This window comes from Rhinichthys klamathensis, unplaced genomic scaffold (genome assembly GCF_029890125.1).
Source record: "Rhinichthys klamathensis goyatoka isolate OS25496 unplaced genomic scaffold, OSU_Roscu_1.1 h1tg000060l_1, whole genome shotgun sequence".
Taxonomy (NCBI): Eukaryota; Metazoa; Chordata; class Actinopteri; order Cypriniformes; family Leuciscidae; genus Rhinichthys; species Rhinichthys klamathensis.
Window position 1 is genome coordinate 2725316 of NW_026606605.1, and position 22185 is coordinate 2747500.

At 35.9% G+C, this 22185-nt stretch overlaps 2 protein-coding genes and 1 long non-coding RNA gene across 12 annotated transcripts in view; all 3 read right to left on the reverse strand.

Moving 5' to 3' along the window:
- Positions 1–476: 476 nt before the first annotated feature.
- asb4 (ankyrin repeat and SOCS box containing 4) lies at positions 477–4100 on the reverse strand. Of its 2 annotated transcripts, XM_056249444.1 has the most exons (5): positions 3850–4100; positions 2981–3280; positions 1616–2103; positions 1413–1526; positions 477–760 (listed from the first exon to the last, which is right to left on the reverse strand). In XM_056249444.1, exons 1-5 carry the CDS (start codon positions 4064–4066, stop codon positions 572–574), a joined length of 1308 nt encoding a protein of 435 aa, XP_056105419.1. In that variant the 5' UTR covers positions 4067–4100; the 3' UTR covers positions 477–571. The 2 variants fall into 2 exon arrangements, with proteins under 2 accessions (XP_056105419.1, XP_056105420.1); XM_056249445.1 differs by lacking the exon at positions 1413–1526.
- A 1890-nt stretch (positions 4101–5990) lies between these two features.
- LOC130084319 (uncharacterized) lies at positions 5991–7280 on the reverse strand. The gene is made up of 2 exons (XR_008806913.1): positions 6197–7280; positions 5991–6078 (listed from the first exon to the last, which is right to left on the reverse strand). It is a non-coding gene; the product is annotated as an uncharacterized LOC130084319 (long non-coding RNA).
- A 658-nt stretch (positions 7281–7938) lies between these two features.
- Positions 7939–22185, reverse strand: part of ppp1r9a (protein phosphatase 1, regulatory subunit 9A) — a 58414-nt gene continuing 44167 nt past the window's right edge. For 2 of the 9 annotated variants that reach the window (XM_056249672.1, XM_056249670.1), the window contains exons 10-21: positions 21133–21229; positions 19617–19764; positions 16945–16997; positions 15362–15416; positions 15100–15151; positions 14545–14604; positions 13855–13903; positions 13629–13673; positions 12256–12375; positions 10902–10925; positions 10459–10641; positions 7940–9417 (exon numbers count right to left, since the gene is read on the reverse strand). In XM_056249672.1, coding sequence (XP_056105647.1) covers positions 9223–9417; positions 10459–10641; positions 10902–10925; positions 12256–12375; positions 13629–13673; positions 13855–13903; positions 14545–14604; positions 15100–15151; positions 15362–15416; positions 16945–16997; positions 19617–19764; positions 21133–21229 — 1081 coding nt within the window. In that variant the 3' untranslated portion in view covers positions 7940–9222. Of the gene's footprint in view, positions 9418–10458; positions 10642–10901; positions 10926–12255; positions 12376–13628; positions 13674–13854; positions 13904–14544; positions 14605–15099; positions 15152–15361; positions 15417–16944; positions 16998–19616; positions 19765–21132; positions 21230–22185 lie in introns of all 9 variants that reach the window. The other 7 variants (XM_056249674.1, XM_056249676.1, XM_056249679.1 and 4 more) reach the window with 7 other exon arrangements.

The window sequence follows — 22185 nt, forward strand, 5'->3', positions numbered from 1 at the left end:
AGCCTGATAAGCACTTCAGTTTTTCCTTTGACCAAAAGACTAATGGCTTAGACATCTCCTCCTATTCAGCTGTTATCTGTAATGTGCTGTTGGCGTACTCCATGATATTATCCTCTTATGCTAAATATGGCTTTCCATTGTTCATTTCCCCCTCAAAAATGATCTACAGTCTTAGCAGACAAGCTTAAAACTTGACTTTCATTATAGCACAGATGATGAGGCTTATGGATGTGTGGAATGCTCAATAACTTTTGAAAGTGTCGTAATTAATAGTGTAAATATATTAAATATTATTAGCATTCGTATAAAATTATTCATTGTTTATATTTCATATTTATTTTTAATATTAAGTATTCATATTAAATAAATCAGAGCAATTATTGTTTTAAAAATAAAAAGCAAGCAAGCCCTGGAAACCAACAAACAAAAAGATGTAAATGAAACATCTAATGTCGCCAACACTGGTCTGGAATTATGTGGAATGTCTGACAAGCAAACATGATGTATGGAGGATTTATGTAAAAGATGGTGACTCTTCAGCAGTCATATGTCTGTAATGCAGAATATGAAGTCAGTATATGATTCCAACAGGCTCCAGAAGAAGGTATTTCTTCACTGATGAAGGAAGAATGAATCGCTGGACACCCAATTCACAGCGATTCGACAATGCGGCTCGTATTGCACATCTGGCCAGATGCTGAAGAGTGCGTGGATTGTTGGTGCAGACGGCAAACAGAGAGTCATAGAAATTCCTGTGCCGCTAAATGAAGAAGAAAAGCAACACTTCATTAATGGACTTCTTGAATTCAAGGCTTGCAGGGCAACAAAATACAACAGAGAATTTTTTTAGCATGTCATCTGAATATTTAGATTGAAATGCATAAGATGCAAATAACATGCCCTACAACTGGAAGACACTTTGTAAAAAAAAAAAGTAAAATTTTCAAGTAAAAACATCACAAAATATTGTTTTCTTTACACAGCCCAATATATATTTGGGATCAATAATATTTTTTAATGTTTTTGAAGTAGGTCTCTTATGCTCACCAAGGCTGCATTTATTTGATCAAAATACAGTAAAAACAGTAATATTGTGAAATATTATTGCAATTTAAAATAATGTTTTCTATTATACTATATTTTAAAATGTAATTTATTTCTCTGATGTCAAAGCTGAATTTTCAGCATAATTACTCCAGTCTTCAGTGTCACATGATTCCAAAAAAGTGTTACCTTTTCCAACAGCTTATTTTCGCACTAATTTTAAATTTTAAAATAATAATTGTTTTATTTTAGAATATTTTAAAAGAATAATAGAACTAATATATTTTATTATATTTAATTTTCTAATCTTTTATTAAATAATAAAAAACATGATTAAATAATAATTGTAGAAAAAGTTAGTTTCTGACCTCATATACAGCTTCAGGAATGGCAGCTCTCCATTTTTTAGTGTACTTGATGTGTTCATATGAATTGACCATCACCTCCACTGCCCTGGGGAATTCATAACACTCCTGCAACACCTACTTACCAACCAAGAACAACAACGGTAATATTTTAAGACCCGTCGGCCATAAAAATATACCAAAATAATAATGGGTGAGTGATGTACCTTGTGAAACTGTGGTGGATACACTCGGGCTGCTCCGTAGTTCAGCAGCAGCTGATAGCAGCGCTCAGGAATGGCCCACGGCCTGATCTGCGTCACCTTCAGAAGATACTGTATAGCTGCGCATCCATTGACATCCATAGCGTTAGTCTCGGCACCGGCCTCCAGGAACATCTGGATAAGCACATGGTCACAATTCCAGCACGCTTTGTGCAACACCGTCTTCTTGTCTTCCTCATGTAAATACAAGTTAGCATTGTGGTCCAACAGGATCCGGCAGACAAGATGGTGGTCTGAGCTGTAGGTTCGCTCACGCATGTCCATGGCCCAGAATGCAGCAGTGATCAGAGGAGTCTCCATGTAGCCGTTGACTGCATTAATATCAGCTCCTTGAGAAATATATAAAGCCACCAGTTCAGGGACACCGAAGCGGGCCGCTTTGTGCAGAGGGGTGTCTTGGTTCTCCTCACTGGGCATGTTGATATTTGCTCCTGAAGTCAGATTAGAAGTGTTTTGTGTGTTTTTTTGTCCACACAATGAAAGTCAGTGAGGTCCAGTGTTAGTTTGGACCCCATTGACTTTCATTATATGGACAAACACAGTTCAAATCTTTGTGTTCCGCAGAACGTAAGTCATACAGGTTTGGAAAGACATGAGGATGAATAAAAAATGACAGATTCTTCTTTTTAGATGAACTAAGCTGTGTGATTTTAATATCACTGAGATACTATTATAGATTTTATTTGAAATATATTTAAATAATATTTTTTATTAAGATTGTTTTTTTTTATTACAATTTTAAAATTAAAAGTTTTTATTTGCATATATTCCATCTTCATTTTAATTTTAGTTAAAGTTTGAGTAGTTTTGTTGTGTTTTTGTCCATTTAAAAAAAAAAATATGTCTATATAGTTTTTATTCATTTTTATTTCAGTAGAGTACATTTTTGTACATTAATGCCCGGTTTCACAGGCTTAAGCCCCAGACTAAAATGCATGTTTGAGATGTTTTAACTGAAAGCAACTTGCACTGACAAATCTTAAAATATGTCAGTGCCATTGTTTTGTCTCAAGATGCACATCAGTAGTGTTTTTTAAGACGTTTATAAAAGCTACTTGAATGTCCTTATTGAACTAAGGTTTAATCCTGGCTTAATCTAAACTCTGTCTGTGAAACCAGGCCTAAGTTAAACTAAATGAAATTGAAAAATATTGCCTTGGGATTTAGCTGAAATACGTTTTTTTTATTATATGTATTTTATTTTTATTTCAGCTAACACTTATTTTTTTACAAGCACCAAAAAAGGTATTTTTTGTTGTTATAATTTTAGTTTTAGATGTGTAATCATGACTTTTCAAATGTACGGACCTTTGAGAATTAGATGTTTGGCACAGTCCAAAGACTCTGATGTAACGCAGTAGTGTAAAGGTGTGTGTCCACCGAGGGACATGCTGTTGATCCGTGCGCCCCATTCCAGCAGAAGTTCCACACAGTCAGCATTAGACACCGTGCAGGCCACATGTAGAGGGGTCTTCCCATTAGGTTTCCTGTTGACCGCTGCCCCGTTCTGCAGAAGGACTATGGCACTCTCCAAAGCGTTGTACATCATACACACGTGAAGCCCCATCGCCCAGGATGTCTCCAACTTATAACCTGGTAGCCAATAACCTAGTGTGTCCACATATTTCATATTAAAAAAATAGTACACATGGGGCAGGGAATATCCTTTTAAAATGCAGCTTGCTAATTGGTTGCAGGCGGTATTAGGGGGCGGGGCATTTTCATTCTAGAGAGCATATGATTAGACAAAAATCTGTGTAGTGCATGATGAGTCATCAATATTTTTTGACAAAATAAGCAATGTACAACCGTATAGGTAGCCTCAAAGATAACACACAAAGCCTAAAGTCCATTAAACTCCTTATTTTTGATTTGACGGGATGTTGTGACAAACTAATTTAGTACAAAAAGCTTTTGATACATACAAATCACCTGTAGGATTATATACCTAAACAAAAGCTATTTACAAAAAGGTTTTAGATTAAATAGTGCATAGCATATCACACTGCAGGACACAATTTATGTTCAAGCGTGCTTCACTGAGGGTGATTTAGAAGATCCTTATTTGTGTTACTGGTATTCTGGTTCCACCCTGTGGCTGAATATCTAATTGCAGTCATGCAGTGTAATGATTTATCTGGTTAAAGAGCGACTGTTGTGCTGTCATCATGAATTACCTTGCTTATACGAGGCAAGGGTCATATCGCGGTCCTCCACGTCTAACACAGCGTCTATGTCGATGCTGGTGGTGCGAATGATTTTAGAAACCTCCGCTGCATCGTCACGCTTGAGCGCTTCTAGAAAGCGTGTCTTTAAAAGCTCCGTTGCTTCCCGCCGCGACAAATCCCGGTCATCTTCCTCAGCTAAATCGAGAACTGCTCGAGGCCCGCTCATATCTCACACAACACACCGATTAATCCGCAAGAAACACTTTTTCAGTAGTCTAAATGTAATCCCCAAAGCTTTGTGAATTCGGTGACCGTAGCTGTAACACAATCGGTGGAGCCAGTCACAGTATGACTATTAATAGACTGAGGGGAAGAGGTCAATGCTTAGCATACTAAACCGGGCAAACACTATAAGTTTACCTTTACAAAAAATATTATTGTAGGCTAGCCTACCTTCCATGATATCCGCCAAATACACTCAAATATCGACTGCATGACAGAAATATTCGAAAGTCTTCGTTTTCCATAACTAGCCTAAGTTACATGCTGCTAAAAAAACGTCTTCCTCTTTGCTTTCACAATTTGTTAATCCCTCCACGTTCTAGCTTGTTTAGACGGTTTTTGAAACTTTGTTTAGCTATCGAGCACTTCTGTTATGCCTCCTTAAAACGAATTGCTCATTTCTGCTAAATGAGTAAACGTAATGTTTGCAGAAGAAGAGGCTATACTGATTTACTCTGATAGGCTATTACAGTTAGGCCTACAATTACTGTACTGTATTATTTTGGGCAAAACCATGATTAAAAAAGGCAAACGTTAATCAAAAGTTAACCAAGGTCACACATTGGTCTTGCAAAACCTTAAAGGGATACTCCACTTTTTTTGGAAATAGGCTCATTTTACAACTCCCCCAGAGTTAAACTGCTGAGTTTTACCGTTTTTGAATCCATTCAGCCGATCTCCGGTTCTGGCGGTACCACTTTTAGCATAGCTTAGCATACATCATTGAAGTGGACAAGACCATTAGCATTTCCAAAAAAAAAAATGACCAAAGAGTTTCGATATTTTTCCTATTTAAAACTTGACTCTTCTGTAGTTACATCGTGCACTAAGACCGACGGAAAATGTAAAGTTGCGATTTTCTAGGCTGATATGGCTAGGAACTATACTCTCATTCCTGCGTAATAATCAAGAAACTTTACTGCCGTACCATGAGTGCAGCAGGCGTAATGATATGACGCAGCGCCTGAAAATAGTTCCGTTGTGTTGAAGGAAGGTGGCCTATTTTCAGGCGCTGCGTCATATCATTACGCCTGCTGCTCTCATGGTACGGCAGTGAAGTTTCTTGATTATTACGCAGGAATGAGAGTATAGTTCCAAGCCATATCAGCCTAGAAAATCGCAACTTTACATTTTCCGTCGGTCTCTTTGGTCATTTTTTTTTAGAAATGCTAATGGTCTTGTCCACTCCAATGATGTATGCTAAGCTATGCTAAAAGTGGTACCGCCAGAACCGGAGATCGGCTGAATGGATTAAAAAACGGTAAAACTGAACAGTTTAACTCTGGGGGAGTTGTAAAATGAGCCTATTTCCAAAAAAAAGTGGAGTATCCCTTTAACATGTCAAAACTGTGATAGGATAACTATTGGATAGATGAAATAGGTGAATTGTAGTCTTAAAGTTGCATTTATGAAAATTAACACCATAAAGCTGACATAAGATGTTCAGTATTGTTTCCCCAAGTTAAGCAGCAACCATTTTCAGATGTGCTAACAATAAGAGTTTCTTAAATCAGCACATTAGAATTTTTCAAGGTTTGAGTTACAAGGCTTTTTCTGTGTTAAGTGCTTTCATATTAAAGTAGGACATTTGGGGCAGGAAATATCCTTTAAAAAAAGCAGTTTGCTAATTGGTTGGAGGTGGTATTAGGGGGCGGAGCATTCTTATTCTAGAGAGCATCTGATTAGAGAAAAATCTGTGTAGTGCATGATGAGTCATCAATATTTTTTGTTCGTTTTCCTGGAAGACAAAATCTTACAAAAAAATATTTTAGCAGTATACAACCTTATAGGTGACCTCAAAGCTAACACACAGGGACTAAAGGCCATTAAACTGCTGATTGTGATTTCAGGGGATGTTGCGACAAATCGATAGTCTCAAATTGATAATTCATTTGAGGTCATACAAATCACATGTATATTAATTTAACAACTGGACACATCTGAATCCACGGACTGCTTGCACATGAACAACTTCGAGACAAGTTTGGAATGATCTTATTTCTCATACAAGTTCAGAACCAATTTGCCAAAATGCAATTTTGTAAAGTTTAAAACATCCACACCAAAATCACACCTTACACATGAACAACTCGAGACACTTTGGAATGATCTTTCATTGTAGTTCTCTGACCAAATGTGTCATTTGAAGTGTATTTACAGTCCAACATGACAAACTTTCACAAGGCTTTTAATTTTTCATGAACAAAAATAAGATAAAATTGAGTATTTTGGAAAGAATGGGTAGGCTATGGCACATTAAGGTCCCTCATGCGGGTATGACAAAAGAAAATACACAGGTTAACGCTCTTTTCTCAGGTGTTGCGTGCAGCCCCGACTGAATCTGCTTTATGGTGGAAACAACAAAATAACCCACGAAAGAGAACCACATTTCTGTCCTCAAATCAGTACATGATTATCCTTGCACACACAGACATATTCAAACAGACAGACCCGGTCTTCGGTCTCCTCATGGAAGTTTAAAAAAAGCTATTGCTTTAACTTTCACATACAAAAGTCAGTATATCGTAAATGGATAGGCAGGTTAGATGTGGATCTACAGCAGGTAATTTTCCAGTTAGAAAGGATTTCACAATGTTAAGACGAGCATATAAAGATATTTTCACAAGAGCATTGTGAGTTAATGAAGAAACTAATTATCTGACTTTTTGATTACAATGTAAAACTGCTTCATAACTAAAGAACGTGAACTGATTTACAAACATTTCTTTGATTGGGAACAAAAATAAATAGATTATGACAGACTTCAAATTATTAGAGATAAATAATTCAGTAAGTAACAATGAATATAATCTTACATGGAGTCCCATTTGAGTGCTTATAATAAATCCACAGGGTCATCAGGCACTGCCTAATGTTCTCTGTACAGTGCCCATGAAGTACCACTGAAGCTGCCTTCGTGTTGCTATGGAAATAACCAGTAATTCAAATGTAAACATGAACATCATCATCACAGATGGGAGAACAGCATGTTTATGTGATATGGACAGATAAAACTGGGCAGTGAAAGGTTAATACTGTATGACTCGTCAAAGCTGAATCTAAAATGCAAAAGCGACGTCTGTAGGCTACTGTGTTTTGTATACTTGCAATGGATACATAAGGGAAATGTGTTGCATAAATTTTAAAATACAACCCAGGATAAACGGTTACTCTATGCAGTAAATTACATTATAAAAGATTTATTTACCACGTCACGGTGCTCTCTTTGTGAGTGTGACAAATACTGATAAAAACACAATGGGATCAAACTGAATAAAGTCTATACTGATAAGATAACATGCACTACCATTCAAAAGTTTATTCCTGTGATCCAAGCTGAATGTTCAGCATTATTACTGTCACATGATCCTTCAGAAATCATTCTAATATGCTGAAACACTTATTATTATAATCAATGTTTAAAACAGTATAAATGTCTTCACTGTCACTTTTGGTCAATTTAATGCATCCTTGCAAGTATCAAAAAAAAAATATTATTAACCCTCAACTTTTGAATGGTAGTGTACAGGGCTTGACATTAACTTTTTTGCTCCCCAGCTACTGTGGCTAGTGGTTTTCCAAAGTAACTATCCACTCAGCATTTTCACTGGCCACAATTTCAACATCGATACCAATGGAAAAAAACTGCCATATAGATATTTTGAATATTATCTCATATTTTGTCAGCAGGAATATTAGGCTGCTGTCACTTTAATACCTGACACACGGTCCATTATACTGTTATACGTGCGTTTTCTTTCTCCTTTCACTTAAAACATAACTAACTGTGTTTACGTGAACATTCGCCAAGACCGGCAGCTGGATTCGTGTATCTATTCTGCGGGAAATTAGCACTGGAAGCATTTCAGATATTTCAGTATCGATACGCATCGAAAAATCTATATTTTTGACAACATATATTGCACTTAGTTTATTTCAGAAGCCTTTTTAAAAGACTACAATTGAAAAATGTACATATTATATAAAAAGTTCAACCCGGCAAAGTGACTGTGTTACACGCCACTGCTGAAATACACCCGCATTTGGCAGGTTGGCGGGGGTTAATGTCAAGCCCTGGTGGTGTATATAGATACAGGTCTGTTTTAAGTGCACATTTGTCATCTGCTCTACTGGATGCCGGTAAAATAGACGTGCGTTCACACAATCGTGATCCAGACTGTAACCTCGAACCAAAAACCATAAAGCACTTCAAAAGGCAGCACTTGGGTCTAACTGAGATCTACCTCACAGAGATGGAGAGGACTGAAGCAGGTAGCTGTGGAACAGAAGCAGCAGAGGGGCTTTTTCTTGCTTTTTTTTCTTTTAGAGTACAAGTCTCGCATCTTTGGAGGACTCCTTTAGTATCGCATTGCCAGCACGTGACTTCCAAAGATCATTGAGGTGTCAAGCTCGGAGAAGAACGTACACGTCAGTTGTATTCGACTTGAATACTGGCAGGTCGTGGAAGGAGATCCGAACAGTAGGTTCAAAGTATACAGTGAAATATCCACAATGAGGGTCCGTGATATCCCATTTCCCGGAATGGCTTTCTTCTCGTCACAGTAAGGTTTGCGTCAGACTGTAGTGGTTCTGTTGAGCAGCACTCAAACTCTAGTCTGAGGTGAAGAGACACTCGACAGCAACACTGTCCATCACTATGACCTGTGCTTTGTCGTATTAAAAATACGTCCTTGAACAAACTATCCTTGTTTTGATAGAAAAAAAATGGCACGTTAGACATATTCATATTTAGGTTTTCTGCATGTGTACATTGTCTAAAGGTGCTTGTATGGATGAGTTATGAGCTGATATGCTCTGGTTAACATATACATATTCTCCATATGCAAATAAATAGATATTAATCAGACATAAAACACAGGAAACCAAAAAGCAGTGATCATTCTGCTAAAACAAGAAAAAAAAAAAACCTGAATATTGTTCAGTAAAAATAAAATCCATATCTGGACATTTTGGTTTCAATTCATCCAATGGCAGCTCATTAGCAATAAGCCCCTTTTGCACTGAACTTCGAGTCTCTTGAATTGCTGAACTCATCTGTACTTATAATGGTGAGATAGTAGCGAGGGTTAAAAAGTACTGTCACTCAGTAGCGCCCTCTCCTGGTCTGGAGGAGTTGCTATTTTTCTGGACTTGTTTCTGAACCTGCTCCAGTTCCTTCTTGCGCTGTTTCTCCATTTTCTCTCTGTTTCTGTGAGCTTTTTCCATCAACAACTTCAGATCCTTCAGCTTTTTCTTAATCAGAGCCCGATCCTGAGAGGATTCTACGCCCAGAGCCTGCCAAAAACACAGGCAAACACACTTACGATATGTTCAGATGGGTCTTAAGAAACTATGCTAATCTCTTAAAGGTAACTTTCTCATCACCGGGAAGCAGATGGGACGTGAATTATTCTAGACATTTTAGCAAATGGCTGAAAGTAGATTTACCTAAAACATAAGCATCTATTGCACACATTTAATGGACTTCAAAATAAAATTTGCAAAATGAATCAATGCTTTTGTAGATCATCTTAAAAATGTAGATGTATGTAGATGATGCAATGCATAGTATAAAAAAATCTAAATATCTATTTAATTTATTTGTTTAATATACAAACATTTTATATAACTCTAAATGTGCATACATAAATAAAATGCTGTTGAATTGTAGGGGAAAATATCATGCCAGAATAAGTTTAAAATTTACCATCAGCATGTAGTGTGATCAAGATTATTTATATTTGCCATTTTATAGTCATCGAAGTTTTTACGTGACATCACACCCTAATAGGAATGCCTGGAGGGCAAAACTAGGCTTTCCTCCACTGCCCGCCAGTCATTTTTACCAGGTTTCTATTAAGTAATAATGTAGTAAGACAGTGATCTTAAAAGACCAATTTCAATTTCAACCTTATAGATGATGCATACTATATTATTCAGGCAAGCAGATTAAATAAATGCAATCTGCTGTTACTCGTAAAGCATTATAAATGCATCTCTTGCCTCATAACCCTTAACCATATAGCGCATTGTGTTCATATTCTTGGCTCATCTGCTTGCCGGTGTATAGTATGCATCATCAATAAGGTGTATGCTGAATGTCATCTTTTAACATCACTGTTTTAGTACATTAAGGCACTTTAAGAGTTGTTTTTAGTGATTTAAATACTGTATATGGATCTAAAACATTTTGTTTTTCTTCTTTTGAGAAGTGATCTAAATATGCATGGCTTGATAATTGACAGACCCGTGCTTCAGTTCTATGGATGTTTTGCCCTCCAGTTCACGTGGCTGAAAACTATGAGACTAAATTATCCCAAAAAATTCATTCCTCACCTTGAGTGCTGTGCTGTCCAGCTTCAGTAACTGCTCTCCATCCACATTCTTGGCAGTAAAAAGAGAGACATATTGTTCCAGGTTCAGACCCATGAGCCAACATGACACCTGTTGACATGTCCATTCAGTCACACTACGGTTCTGCCACTGATACGGCTTCGGAGGCGGACCGTCATCTAGAATCTGACACACACACACACACACACACACACACACAAACTTATGGCACTGGCTGAACAAAGTCATTTATGGGAATTGGCTTCCATGAATTTTACATACTTTTCTAGAAAGCACAGTTAATACACTTTGAGGAAATCTAAGAAAAAATCATTAATAAAGAAAATTATTGTTTGGGTCACAAATGACCTGCAATGAATGCCAGAACTAGACTAAATATAAGTGTTTTAAGTGGGAAGAAGAGCCATGCTGGGACTCAAACTCACCTCATCTTCAATCATATCCACACTCTAATAAACGCAGCATAAATAACAAGAGAAACACTCAGCCTTTGCTGATCATATATAGTATACACTTTGCAGGCAGAACATTTTAGCATGCAAGTGATTCTTTAGGGTGTGTTCACACTTGTCAGGTTTGGTTTGATAAAAACAAACATTCCTGATATCAAGTTAAAATTATAATTATTGATATCAGGAATAATATTTCTACTAGTAACAATGGCATTTTTTGATATCAGGAATTACATTTTCACTAGTAACAATGCTAATTCTTGACATCAACATTTACATTTTCACTAGTTAAAATGATAATTCTTGATATCAAAAATTGAATTGCAACTAGTAAAAACTATAATTCTTGATATCTGTAATTGTATTTTCACTAGTGAAATGTCACCATAGGCTGCCATTCAAAATCAATTCTTGATATCAAGAATTTATTTCTTACTAGTTGAAATTTCAATTTCACATATCAGAAATACAATTCTTACTAGTAAAAACCTTTATTTTTGATATCAAGAATTAAATTGTCACTAGTTGAAATGTCTATTCTTGATATCAACAATTGGATTGCTACTAGTTACAATGTTCATTTTTGATATCAATAATTCAATTTTCACTAGTGACAATGTTAATTTCTGATATCATGAATGTGATTGTTACTAGTAAGAAAGCCATTTTAGATATCTGAAATAATATTGATATCAGAAATACATTTTCAGATATCAAAAATGAAATTTTTTACCAGTAGCAATTCAGTTGTTGATATCAAAAATAGAAATTTAGACTAGTGACAATTTAATTATTGATATCAGGAATTCACATTTTTACTAGTAACAATGTAATTATTGATATCAAAAATTATATTTCTACTAGTAAGAAATCAATTCTTGATATCAACAATTGATTTTGAATGGCAGTCTATGGTGACATTTCACTAGTGAAAATACAATTGTTGATATCAAGAATTACATTTTTGATATCAATAATTCAATTGTTGATATCAACAATTCATATCCTGAAAAATGAATAAAAGTTCAAACGGCTTGCCATATCATATGTACACACACATACAATGAGGGCATTCATTCCAGCTCACAGCATTGTTTTAGACGCAAAATATATGTCGTAAAAAGAGTTTTTTTCTTTCTTTAGGTTCGGTGTTAAAAATGCCAGTGTGAACGCTAAGCAAACCAGGACTAAATATATCATTTTCGGAGCAAAATAACCAAGGGAACCAAACTAAAAGTGTGAACACACCATTGAGGTTTGGAGCGACCGATTTTTCATTGTTGTATCCCTTTAAACAGAGACATCAGGTTAAATGTACAAACATCACCTCATCTGAGGAGAGCGTGAGTGTTTGCGATCGGCCAGACACCTTAACATCGGTCAGGACACCACTGATCTCTGTGGAGCTCGTGCTGCTGAGGCTGAGGTCATCAGAGACACCGGGACCCTGAACAGAGACATACACAGAGATACACCTGTAAGACAACACCGCTATCTGATTGACACGTTTACCCTTTTACCACGTTGATTGGCATGAATTGTTTCTCAATTACTCGAGAGGTAATTTTGCAATTATTTTGCCTTTGTTCTGATTGTTTTATTGATTGTGACAAAGGATCATCAGTGTAATTAATGTTGATTGACAGTTAAACCAATTAAGTCTCTTCAAATTATTGTAACAACCCAACAAAATGCTTTGAGTACATTGATACAGTCACTCAAATGATGATCGTGATCATTTGTAACTGAGTAAGTGATTTGCATTTTTTCCTATTACGCTTCTTTTACATTTCCAACTTTCTTTAGTGTGTAATGTTGCTGTTTGAGCATGAAAAAGGTCTACAATGTTACAAAGCACAAAGTCGATCCAAAGGGAGTTGTTCTCTATATCAGTGTCACTGTTTCTGAACTCCCTGAAACGCCTTGATTAGTCTTGAGTTTTCTTCCGGGAACGAACACATCACAATATTCCTCATTTAAATAATTCCCGCCCAAGGCATACGCAGAATAAAGAGACGGGCCTGGTTGACTTGCGGTTATGGTAAGGGGCGGGACATTTCCAAAACACGTTCTAAGCAGTTGACCAATCACAACACACTGATCCAGCTGATCAGAGCACATTAAGCTTTTCAGAAGGAGGGGCTTCATAGAGACAGGAACTAAACAGAGCGTTACTGACAGACTGGGAAGAGAGGAGCTGCAACAATGTGAAAACAATGTGTTTTTGAACATTCAAGCGTGAAAACCTATTCTAGTAGACCCCAAAAACAAAATCAAGACTTTGAAAAAGGGCATTGAATGCGTTCATTAAATGAACGTCTCTAACATCCCGAACCCTGATTATGAAAATACTACGAAATATTCACTATTCGGCACAGAGGTGATTCATTCTTCTGTCCTTCAGACATTTGCACAAAGCATTAATGGCAAGATTTCATTTATCCCAAGATCACAGTCTGAGCAAGGTCACTTTTTGTGAGAAGAAAACATTAAAAGAAAAACATGAGTCAGAATGCATGCAGCTGAATTAAATTCCCCAATTTCAGGTCCAAAACAGTCCATTTTAAATGTGTGAATCTCTAAAATAATTAAGCAAATAAAACAGTAATGTGCAACTATGTATGTCTACAGCTAAAAGCAAAACATTTTTTTTTTATCTGATTAAACTTGGATCTGAACAAACAAGCCGTGATACAGTACCACGTAATATGAATAGGAGAAGAAGCGTGGCCAGGAAAGAGATTTCTGTTCAATGGAAATGTAACAAACCAGAGGGAGATTATGTCACTAAACAAGCAGTAGACATTCATATTTGAAACAACGGATTGCAGTTTCTTTTAAACCAGCTAACAATAAAAACAAATACACTACATATATATATATATACAGTATGTGTGTGTGAGTGTCTGTGTGACTTTTCTCTCACCTTGCTCTTGCATCTTTCAGGACTGTTCTCTGCTGAAGGCCCTATGGAGCTAAAGATAAGTTACTGGTTATTGAAGCTGTAACACTGGGATAAGACCCTTCTGTATATATTCTCAGAGGAAATAAGAAACCTTAATTTAGCCGTGCTTCTGCTGAGCAATTCTTAATCATTGATTAAGCAATTCTTTGAATCAGTGAAGATTCATTCAAATGCGAAATGTGTGTGTACGTTCTGCAGTCGGGCACAGCTGAGATGTCCAACCCAGTCCATATGAATTAGGTGTGTATGCTCAGGAAAAATTAAAAAAGGAGAAAAAAAATAGCTTGCACATTAAATCCAAGTGGAAAAGCCAAAAGGTGCATAAAAAGTGCTCAGTGAAAGAGGTGACAAAGGTTTTCAGTCCCGTTTTCATCAGTCACACTTGGGCACATTTTGACCTCTTAATATAGATTTTGTAAAAAAAAAAAAAAAAAAAAAAAAAAAAACCTTGGATGGAGTGTGGAAGCTCTTTTTCCTTTTCTTTTTTTTCATCTTGCAGTCCAGAAGACCTCAGTTTTAAGGCACACGAACGTACTTCACATTTATTAGACTAAAACTACAATGCATTTATTCTGACACTGCTATGAAAAAGATCATAATCAGGTAGGCTGCATGTTGTCACTTATATTAGGTATGTGAGGCTCTATTTACCTTTTACCAGGAGATCCTTTTAGATTCTGCTCTTTCCCGTTGCGTTTCCTCAGAGAAGATCTGAAAATATTACCAGAAGCTTGATACATTTTCCAAATATATAGAAATATATAAAATATTAAAGAAATGAATACTTTTTTTCAGCAAGGATGCATTAAATTGATCAAAAGTTACAGACATTTATGATGTTATAATTTTTTTTTTTTGATCTATTTTTATTTAACTTTCAGCAGCACAACATTGATGATAGTAATGTTTCTTGAGCATCAAATCAGAATATTAGAATCATTTCTGAATGATCATGTGACACTGAAGACTGAAGTAAATTCAGCTTTACATCACAGGAATAAATTGCATTTTAAAATATATTAAAACAGAAAACAGTTTTATTGACAGTAATAATATCTATTATAACAGTAATAATATTTCATAGCATTACTGTTTTACTGAATTTTTGACCAAAATAAAAGCAGCCTTGCATTCATTCTGGCAATTACATAAAGCTGTACTGTATATTCATTCACATTTACAAATGAACAATTAGCACCAACGTACCCCAAGTCTAGTATTTTTTTGCCAGGTTTCTCATCTTGACTGGGTGAAGAGCCTGAGGAAAAATCATGCATTGAGAGAAAGTCAGCATTCAACGAGACACAACATTTACTGTACAGATGCAATATTCATTACTTCAGCTGTTCCTCTTGTTATAGTATCATATCATTTGGGACTTTCTTTATTGTGTCTCTCAGGCCTTAAGCATAATTCATTAGGCCTGTAATTGAGCCCTAATCAGGTATTAATGGTTTGGTGCGTTTACCCTCATTATCAGCCTCTGTGGCACCAGACACTCTGGAGGATTGAGACCCAGAGCCCTACAGACAGAAACCAGAGAGAGAGAGAGAGAGAGAGGGGGGTTAACATACAAGAAAGAAAGCTCTTTGCAACAATAAGCTGTTTCCTGACTGTTTTTCTGACCCAACAGCACTTCCTTCTGTTTCTCTGCAGAGGCGTTTAATGGTTATTACAGACACCTACAACAGCTACACACAGTGTGACTTTTGAATCCGGGAGAGAATACCATGTAACCAATGTTTTCTCAGGTAACCTGGAAAACCCTTCAGCAACAATAATTTGTAATTTGATATCACCATACAAGAATGAAAATGGGTCTCATTCATGAAACATTCGTAAATATACAAGTAAATATGCGAGTGATTTGCGCGTAAAGAGACCTTCCCGAAAACTCTTCTCCTGATTCACAAATACTTCGTAAACGTCAGATGTGATAGTGAAATGTGTGTGTGTGTTAATGAATTCCAATCAGTCGTAAATGGGACGCGCGTGCACGTTCATTCTCAATTACCATAAATCCCGCCCATTAAATCTGACTGACAACTATATATGGGCATCATATTATGACATGAATGCGAATGAAAAAAAAAATTCTCAGATGCAGAAATTGAAGTTTTATTATCAGAAGTTCATTCAAAACGCCACATTTTATTTTTAAGCGTAGGCCTACATAGTGGCGTATCGGGTCCTAAAAAAAAAGGAAGCTTGGCAGCATTACAGATGCAGTTACTGGAGTTTCATCTGTTAATCGAACATTCCCAGAAGTGAGAAGAAAATGGTTCGACATTAAGCTTGAGAGCAAAAAACGAATTAGTTCACTTCGGAAAAATAGTATTCAAACTGGAGAAGGGCTACCATCGCAGATGCTATTACTGGCTCTCATAATAAGAAAAAACGTATGTAATTACTATATATAATATTTTTTCAAAATGCTGTGCAAATATGTACCCGATTAAGGTGAATTAAAATGCAGCCTTATTAATGAGCAAAACGTTCGGGTGTTAAGCGCACTATTTACGCGTGGCTGGGAGCAGGTGTGGGTTTCTTGTGTACCAACTAACATTTGGAAAATACGAACATTTTAATGAATCCGAAAATTTACACCAGAACCACTTTACACAAAAATTCGTTCTGCTCGTGTTTCATGAATGAGACCCAATGTGTACAAATAACATGTTTTAGCTTCCCCCCTATTTTGTGATCCTATCCCACATAAGAACTACTGTCGGAAAAGAAAACCAATTCAATTACTTTTGACTTTTGACCATAAATAGAGAAAATAGCAACCGTGGCCAACAATCCAACAGAAATGCATTCAATGATAATGTTACGAACTGCTCCGAGACAAGAAGGTTGAGATCCAAATGCAGTTTATTAGAGTACTCCAGAATCGTTCTGCATATACTCATGAATGGTTTAAATTGAACACAACTCATGAATTGTTAAATATGAGCTTAGAATTGACTTTCACTCTTTATCAGTGCATCTGGCTTAAATGCCTGAATGAGAGGTGTTTGGTGTGTGTGTGTGTGTGAAAGCGAGTCTCACCCTCTCGTCTCTCTCAGTGTGAGTTCCACTGGCTCCTGTCAGCTCGTCCAGTTCTACCACACAAAACAGATCCATACAATTACATAATAAAATATAATAAACAAAACGGCAACAAAGTAGCAAAACAGAACATTTCTTTGTTCTGGTTACAGGAAAAAGTAAGTGAACCCTTGCATTTACCATGAACTTTTGCATGAGTTGGTCATTGAATGTACACTACCGTTCAAAGGTTTGGGGTCAATAAGATTTAAAAATATTTTTTAAAGAAATGAATACTTTTATTCATAAAGGATGCATTAAATTGATCAAAAGAGACGTTTATAATGTTACATAAGATTTCAATATTAAATCAATGCTGTTCATTTGAATTGACTACTAAAAATATTAAGCAGCACAACTTTTTTCAACATTGATAATAATAATAATAATAAGAAATGTTACTTGGGTAGCAAATCAGAATATTAGAATGAAGGATCATGTGACACTGAAGACTGGAGTAATGATGCTGAAAATTCAGCTTTGACATCACAGGAAAAAAATTACATTTTAAAATATATTAAAATACAGTTTGTAATTATTGTTTCACAATATTGCTGTTTTGCTGTATTTTGATCAATTAATTACAGCTTGGTAAGTATAAGTGACTTCTTTCAAAAACTTGAAAAAAATTTAATGACCCTAAACTTTTGAATGGTAGTGTACATGAAATCATATCATTATTTGTGTGTTGTTTGTTCAAGCAGATTGTGTTTTGTCTGATTCAATTTTATAATCGATCTTCATATATATATATATATATATATATATATATTTTTTTTTATATATATTTTTTTTTATTATTATTATTATTTAACTTTCTCTTGGAACTGAAGAAGAACTGAAGAAGCTTTAAGCAAAAAAGGACTTGAATGCCACAATCAAATACCGAGTACTTTGGCTGATGGAAAAACATAATCCTGCAACAGACTACTGGCTAGTTTGTTTATATGTTGGATTGTCCTGTAGTGCCATATGCTGTTTACGGATATTTGAAATGAAATGGGCTCTTGTTGGAAACGGGGCTGAGAGGTTTCCTTGTAGGAAACTGAAGCGTCCCTGCGGCAGCACTTCCTCATAATCTGCCTCATTCAGTCACAATGCATCCAATCAGCTTTCCAGCGCTGTCCGCTCTTATCCCAGTGATCATAGTGGACTCAGAATAGGCAGATTTGAAGGGCCAGTGCACCCATTACAACTGAGTGTGTGAGGTGTGAAGCATCAAGCGCCTGAGATGAACAGTGCTGCTTTAACTTCATTAACAAAGCTCAGTTGTGTGCAGATGCAAGGTCAGAGTTCAAAGTGAAAAAGAGAGTGCGGGGGCCACAGAGCAAAGCGAGATACTGTTAGATAACAGGCAGAGAGTGGTCGCCGTGTTTATTTTGACACATATGAGACTATGAGGGACAGTGTGTCCATGAATATTGTTCGTTCAGCTATCAATGTATTGGAAAATACAGTAACGAATTTTTACATTCATTATTATTGAATTATTCTTCAAATATTTATCGTAATGATTATTATTACTACTGTCATGCTTAATTAGATTCTTTATTGGAATCGATGATTCTATGGCGTTAAGAATCCGGTTTCATGTTGCCCTCTCTTGATTTTAAAGGACTCTTAATTTGAAGTGTATTCCTGTTCCTATTGTTCTAGTGTTTTACTTCCTGTGTTTAGTTGCTGTTTGCCTTTTGTTTCCGTTGCAATGGTTACACTCATTAGTTTCCATAGTGATTCATTGTTCACACCTGTTCCTTGTTTCCTGCCCTTGTTATATTGTGTTATAGTTGAAAAAGGTTCTTCAGATTATTAAAATATTTTTTTCTTTTTAGAGCTGTTCACTGAAAGGTTCTTTGGGGAACCAAAAATGTATTTTTTCTATGGCATCACTGCAAACCCCCCTTTTGGAACCTTTATTTTTAAGAGCGTACAATACTAAAATAAAAATAAATAAATAAAATTCTGTTATTTAAAAATGATAAAGTAATAATAACTATTATCGTCATCATGCATAATGATAAATATTGGAATGGAAAAAAAATCTATATAAATATAAATGGAAAAAAATATTGCATAATAATTATAAAGAATTAGAACAATGATGATTTTAGATGGAGTTTATGTTACAACAGCGGACATGTCAACCTCCCAAAAATATTTATTTTATGTCAAGTATTCTTTTTTTTCCTTTTTTTTTTCTGTTTATTTGAGGGAAAATAAGAACTAAAATCAAAGCAAGATGCACTATATCAATCATATCATCATTAACACAGTGGTGTTAACGAAAAGCCATGGAAACATGGCAACTGGATGAATTTCGCACAATGACATATTTCCACTCTGTAGTAGCTGAAACCCTTCTCATTTCCTCCCACCTTTCTGATAAGAACAGCTTTAATTGAGACTGATAAGGAAATCTGTCCTGTGTATGAATTGTTTCCTCTCACATTATGACGAGGTCCATCTGTTACCTGCATGGCACTATATAGGCTATTAATAGTTTTAGTGCAAATAAATGACCTGCTAATGTGTGTCCTGCTATGCGAGTGTGTTTAAATGAAGTCTGGTTTGAGGACACTTGTCAAACATCATTTAGGTAATAATGTGTGTGTATGTGTGTGTCTGTGACTCACCCGCTCCAGTGACACTTGTCCTTGGACACTGTAAGGCTGTCAGTCTCTCAGTCAGCTGAGCTCGACTCTCAGCACTGTTGTTGTTATTGTTTACCTGGATGCCATTTTGCTTCATCAGCTGCATCAGCTCTGACTCCAGGGTAACAATCTATACAAAAACACACATGCAATAGTTTTTATACACAATAGATATGGAATATATGGAAGACTCTTCTGCTCACCAAGGCTGCATTTATTTGATGAAAGTACAGTTATATTGTGAAATAGTATTACAATTTAAAATGACTGGTTTCTACTTTAATTGCAGTTTTACAACATTTCTTATTACTCTTGAAAACATTTGTACTGGTTGGTATTATTGTTGTTTTTTTCAAGATTCTGTGATGAATAGGAGGTTAAAAAACTTAATTTATTTGAAATAGAAATATTTTGTAACATTATACCATTTTCTGTCACTTTTGATCCATTTAATACATAATGAATTTAATTAATAAATGTATTAATTTCTTTAAAAAAAATATATATATATATTTTAAACAGAAATATATAATACCCCCATAATAGAAAAAAAAAAAAAATTTAATGGATATTGAATATTAATGGATAATGGATATTACAGGTATGAATCATATCTAATTATGATTAAAGTATGTACTTCGATATTTTAAGTAATTTTGAAAATTTCTGACACTTATAGTCCAAACATATTGTCATACAGTGGACATCACTACAAATAATCTCTTTCCCCACCAGCGTTTTAAAATGTTATTAATTTTCGCAAAAATTTCATGGCCCCCGGAATATTTTGCTGTATGAATATCTGAACATGCAATATATCAAAAGAAAGAACAGAGCCTCTGCTTTTAAACAAAAAAAAACATTTGATTCTAGCTTCATGCATTTATATTTGATCAACACTTGAACGTGGGTAAGTTTCATAAAAAACGGAGAAAATAGCTTTTTTTTCCCTCAAAGAAAAAAACGTGCATAAGCAATGCTTGTATCACTTGTTTCTGCTCATGTTTTGCCTATGCTTTGATCCGGAGATTCAGTACTCATTCAGAAGTTGCATAATAGCGTCCCCTACCGAATAACAGTAAAAACATTGAAAGCCGGAAAATTCAGTCAATGGCAGGGAAAGAGTTAATTGTGCATGCAAATAGCGGCGTTTATTGACACACCCACTTTCACTTTCAGCAGATCACTTATGACTGCTGGGCTTAACATCGCCTAATTAATATTCATAAGATAAACTGTTATAAAGGTTTGTAATGTTTTCATATTGCTCCTACGCTCGTTTCGTACTAATTTCCAGCATTACAATAAATACTGCAATATATCTTTTCCATATGGGCTCACAATCTGACTAATGAAAAGGGACTTTGGATGACTTCAGTCTGAGACAGTTGCCATGAAATGCAGTGAAGTGCACTAACATGTGTGAGTGTGTGTGTGTGTGTGTGTGTGTGTGTGTGTGTGTGTGTGTGTGTGTGTGTGTGTGTGTGCAGATAATTACCCTCACTTGAAGACTCTGGATTTCAGCCAAATGAGCCTTTTCCGCCTCCTCCAGCCTCTTCTTCTCTGCATCCTCCCTCTGTGCAAACTCCATCTCTCTAAAAGCATGCAAAAAGAGATAATTTTTGTGCTCATATATGGGCTGAGATGGGTTCATGTGGACCTATTAGTCTATTTTGAAGGACTTTGAGAGCAGAGAGTCTCATTATCAAGCAAACAACGAAACAACGAATCCATCAAACTACTGTCAGCCGAAAGCCTTCTCGTTCAGCGGCGTCTCATGACTGCTAACTCAGGCTTGTCGGCACAGACAGACAGCGCCTCTGCAGTTAACTATGGTGATAATGCCTGAAGAGAAATCACAATTAAAGGCAGTCAGGCTCCAGAGGAGAGGAGTTGTGATAGAAATGACCACAGAGATCAGCTCACACACTCCGCTGCTCACACTTTCCATTAGTGCGGTTTGAGAAATGCGCATTTTGCGAATTTCTCAGTAGACATCACAACCTTCAGCCACACAGACATTATGAAACTGTCTATGTGACATTATAAACTCACAGTGCACAACTGTACAATCGCAACATCTTTTCATTTATAACCTAAGCTGGATTTAAGCACACAACCTGCCCTGTTGAAAAGACTAGTGGATGATGGTCAAGTTTCTAGCTTCAAGTTTCGCCAGAAAGACCATGCTATCCGATCAGCTACGTCAGTATAAACAATTGTATTTACAGTGAGACGGACATTGCATAAAAATGGCTACAAGCCATTTCTTGTCACCAAGGCTCAGTCTGAGCCAAAACATAGTGGTACAGCAACACAAACACTGCATAGTTATGCTGACTTCTTTTGTTTAAATCCTACAGACAACATTGCATGTATCATTTGTGTAGAAGCCAATCCCATAATGCACTGCAAACAGCGCTAAATCCATCCAAGATTGTGGGCGAAGTGAGATAAATTCATTCATTACCAAAATTATTTAGAAAAAATCCTTCAATCTAATTAAAAATGTACCATTCTACCTACTATTTGTACATGCTGTTTATTTTTA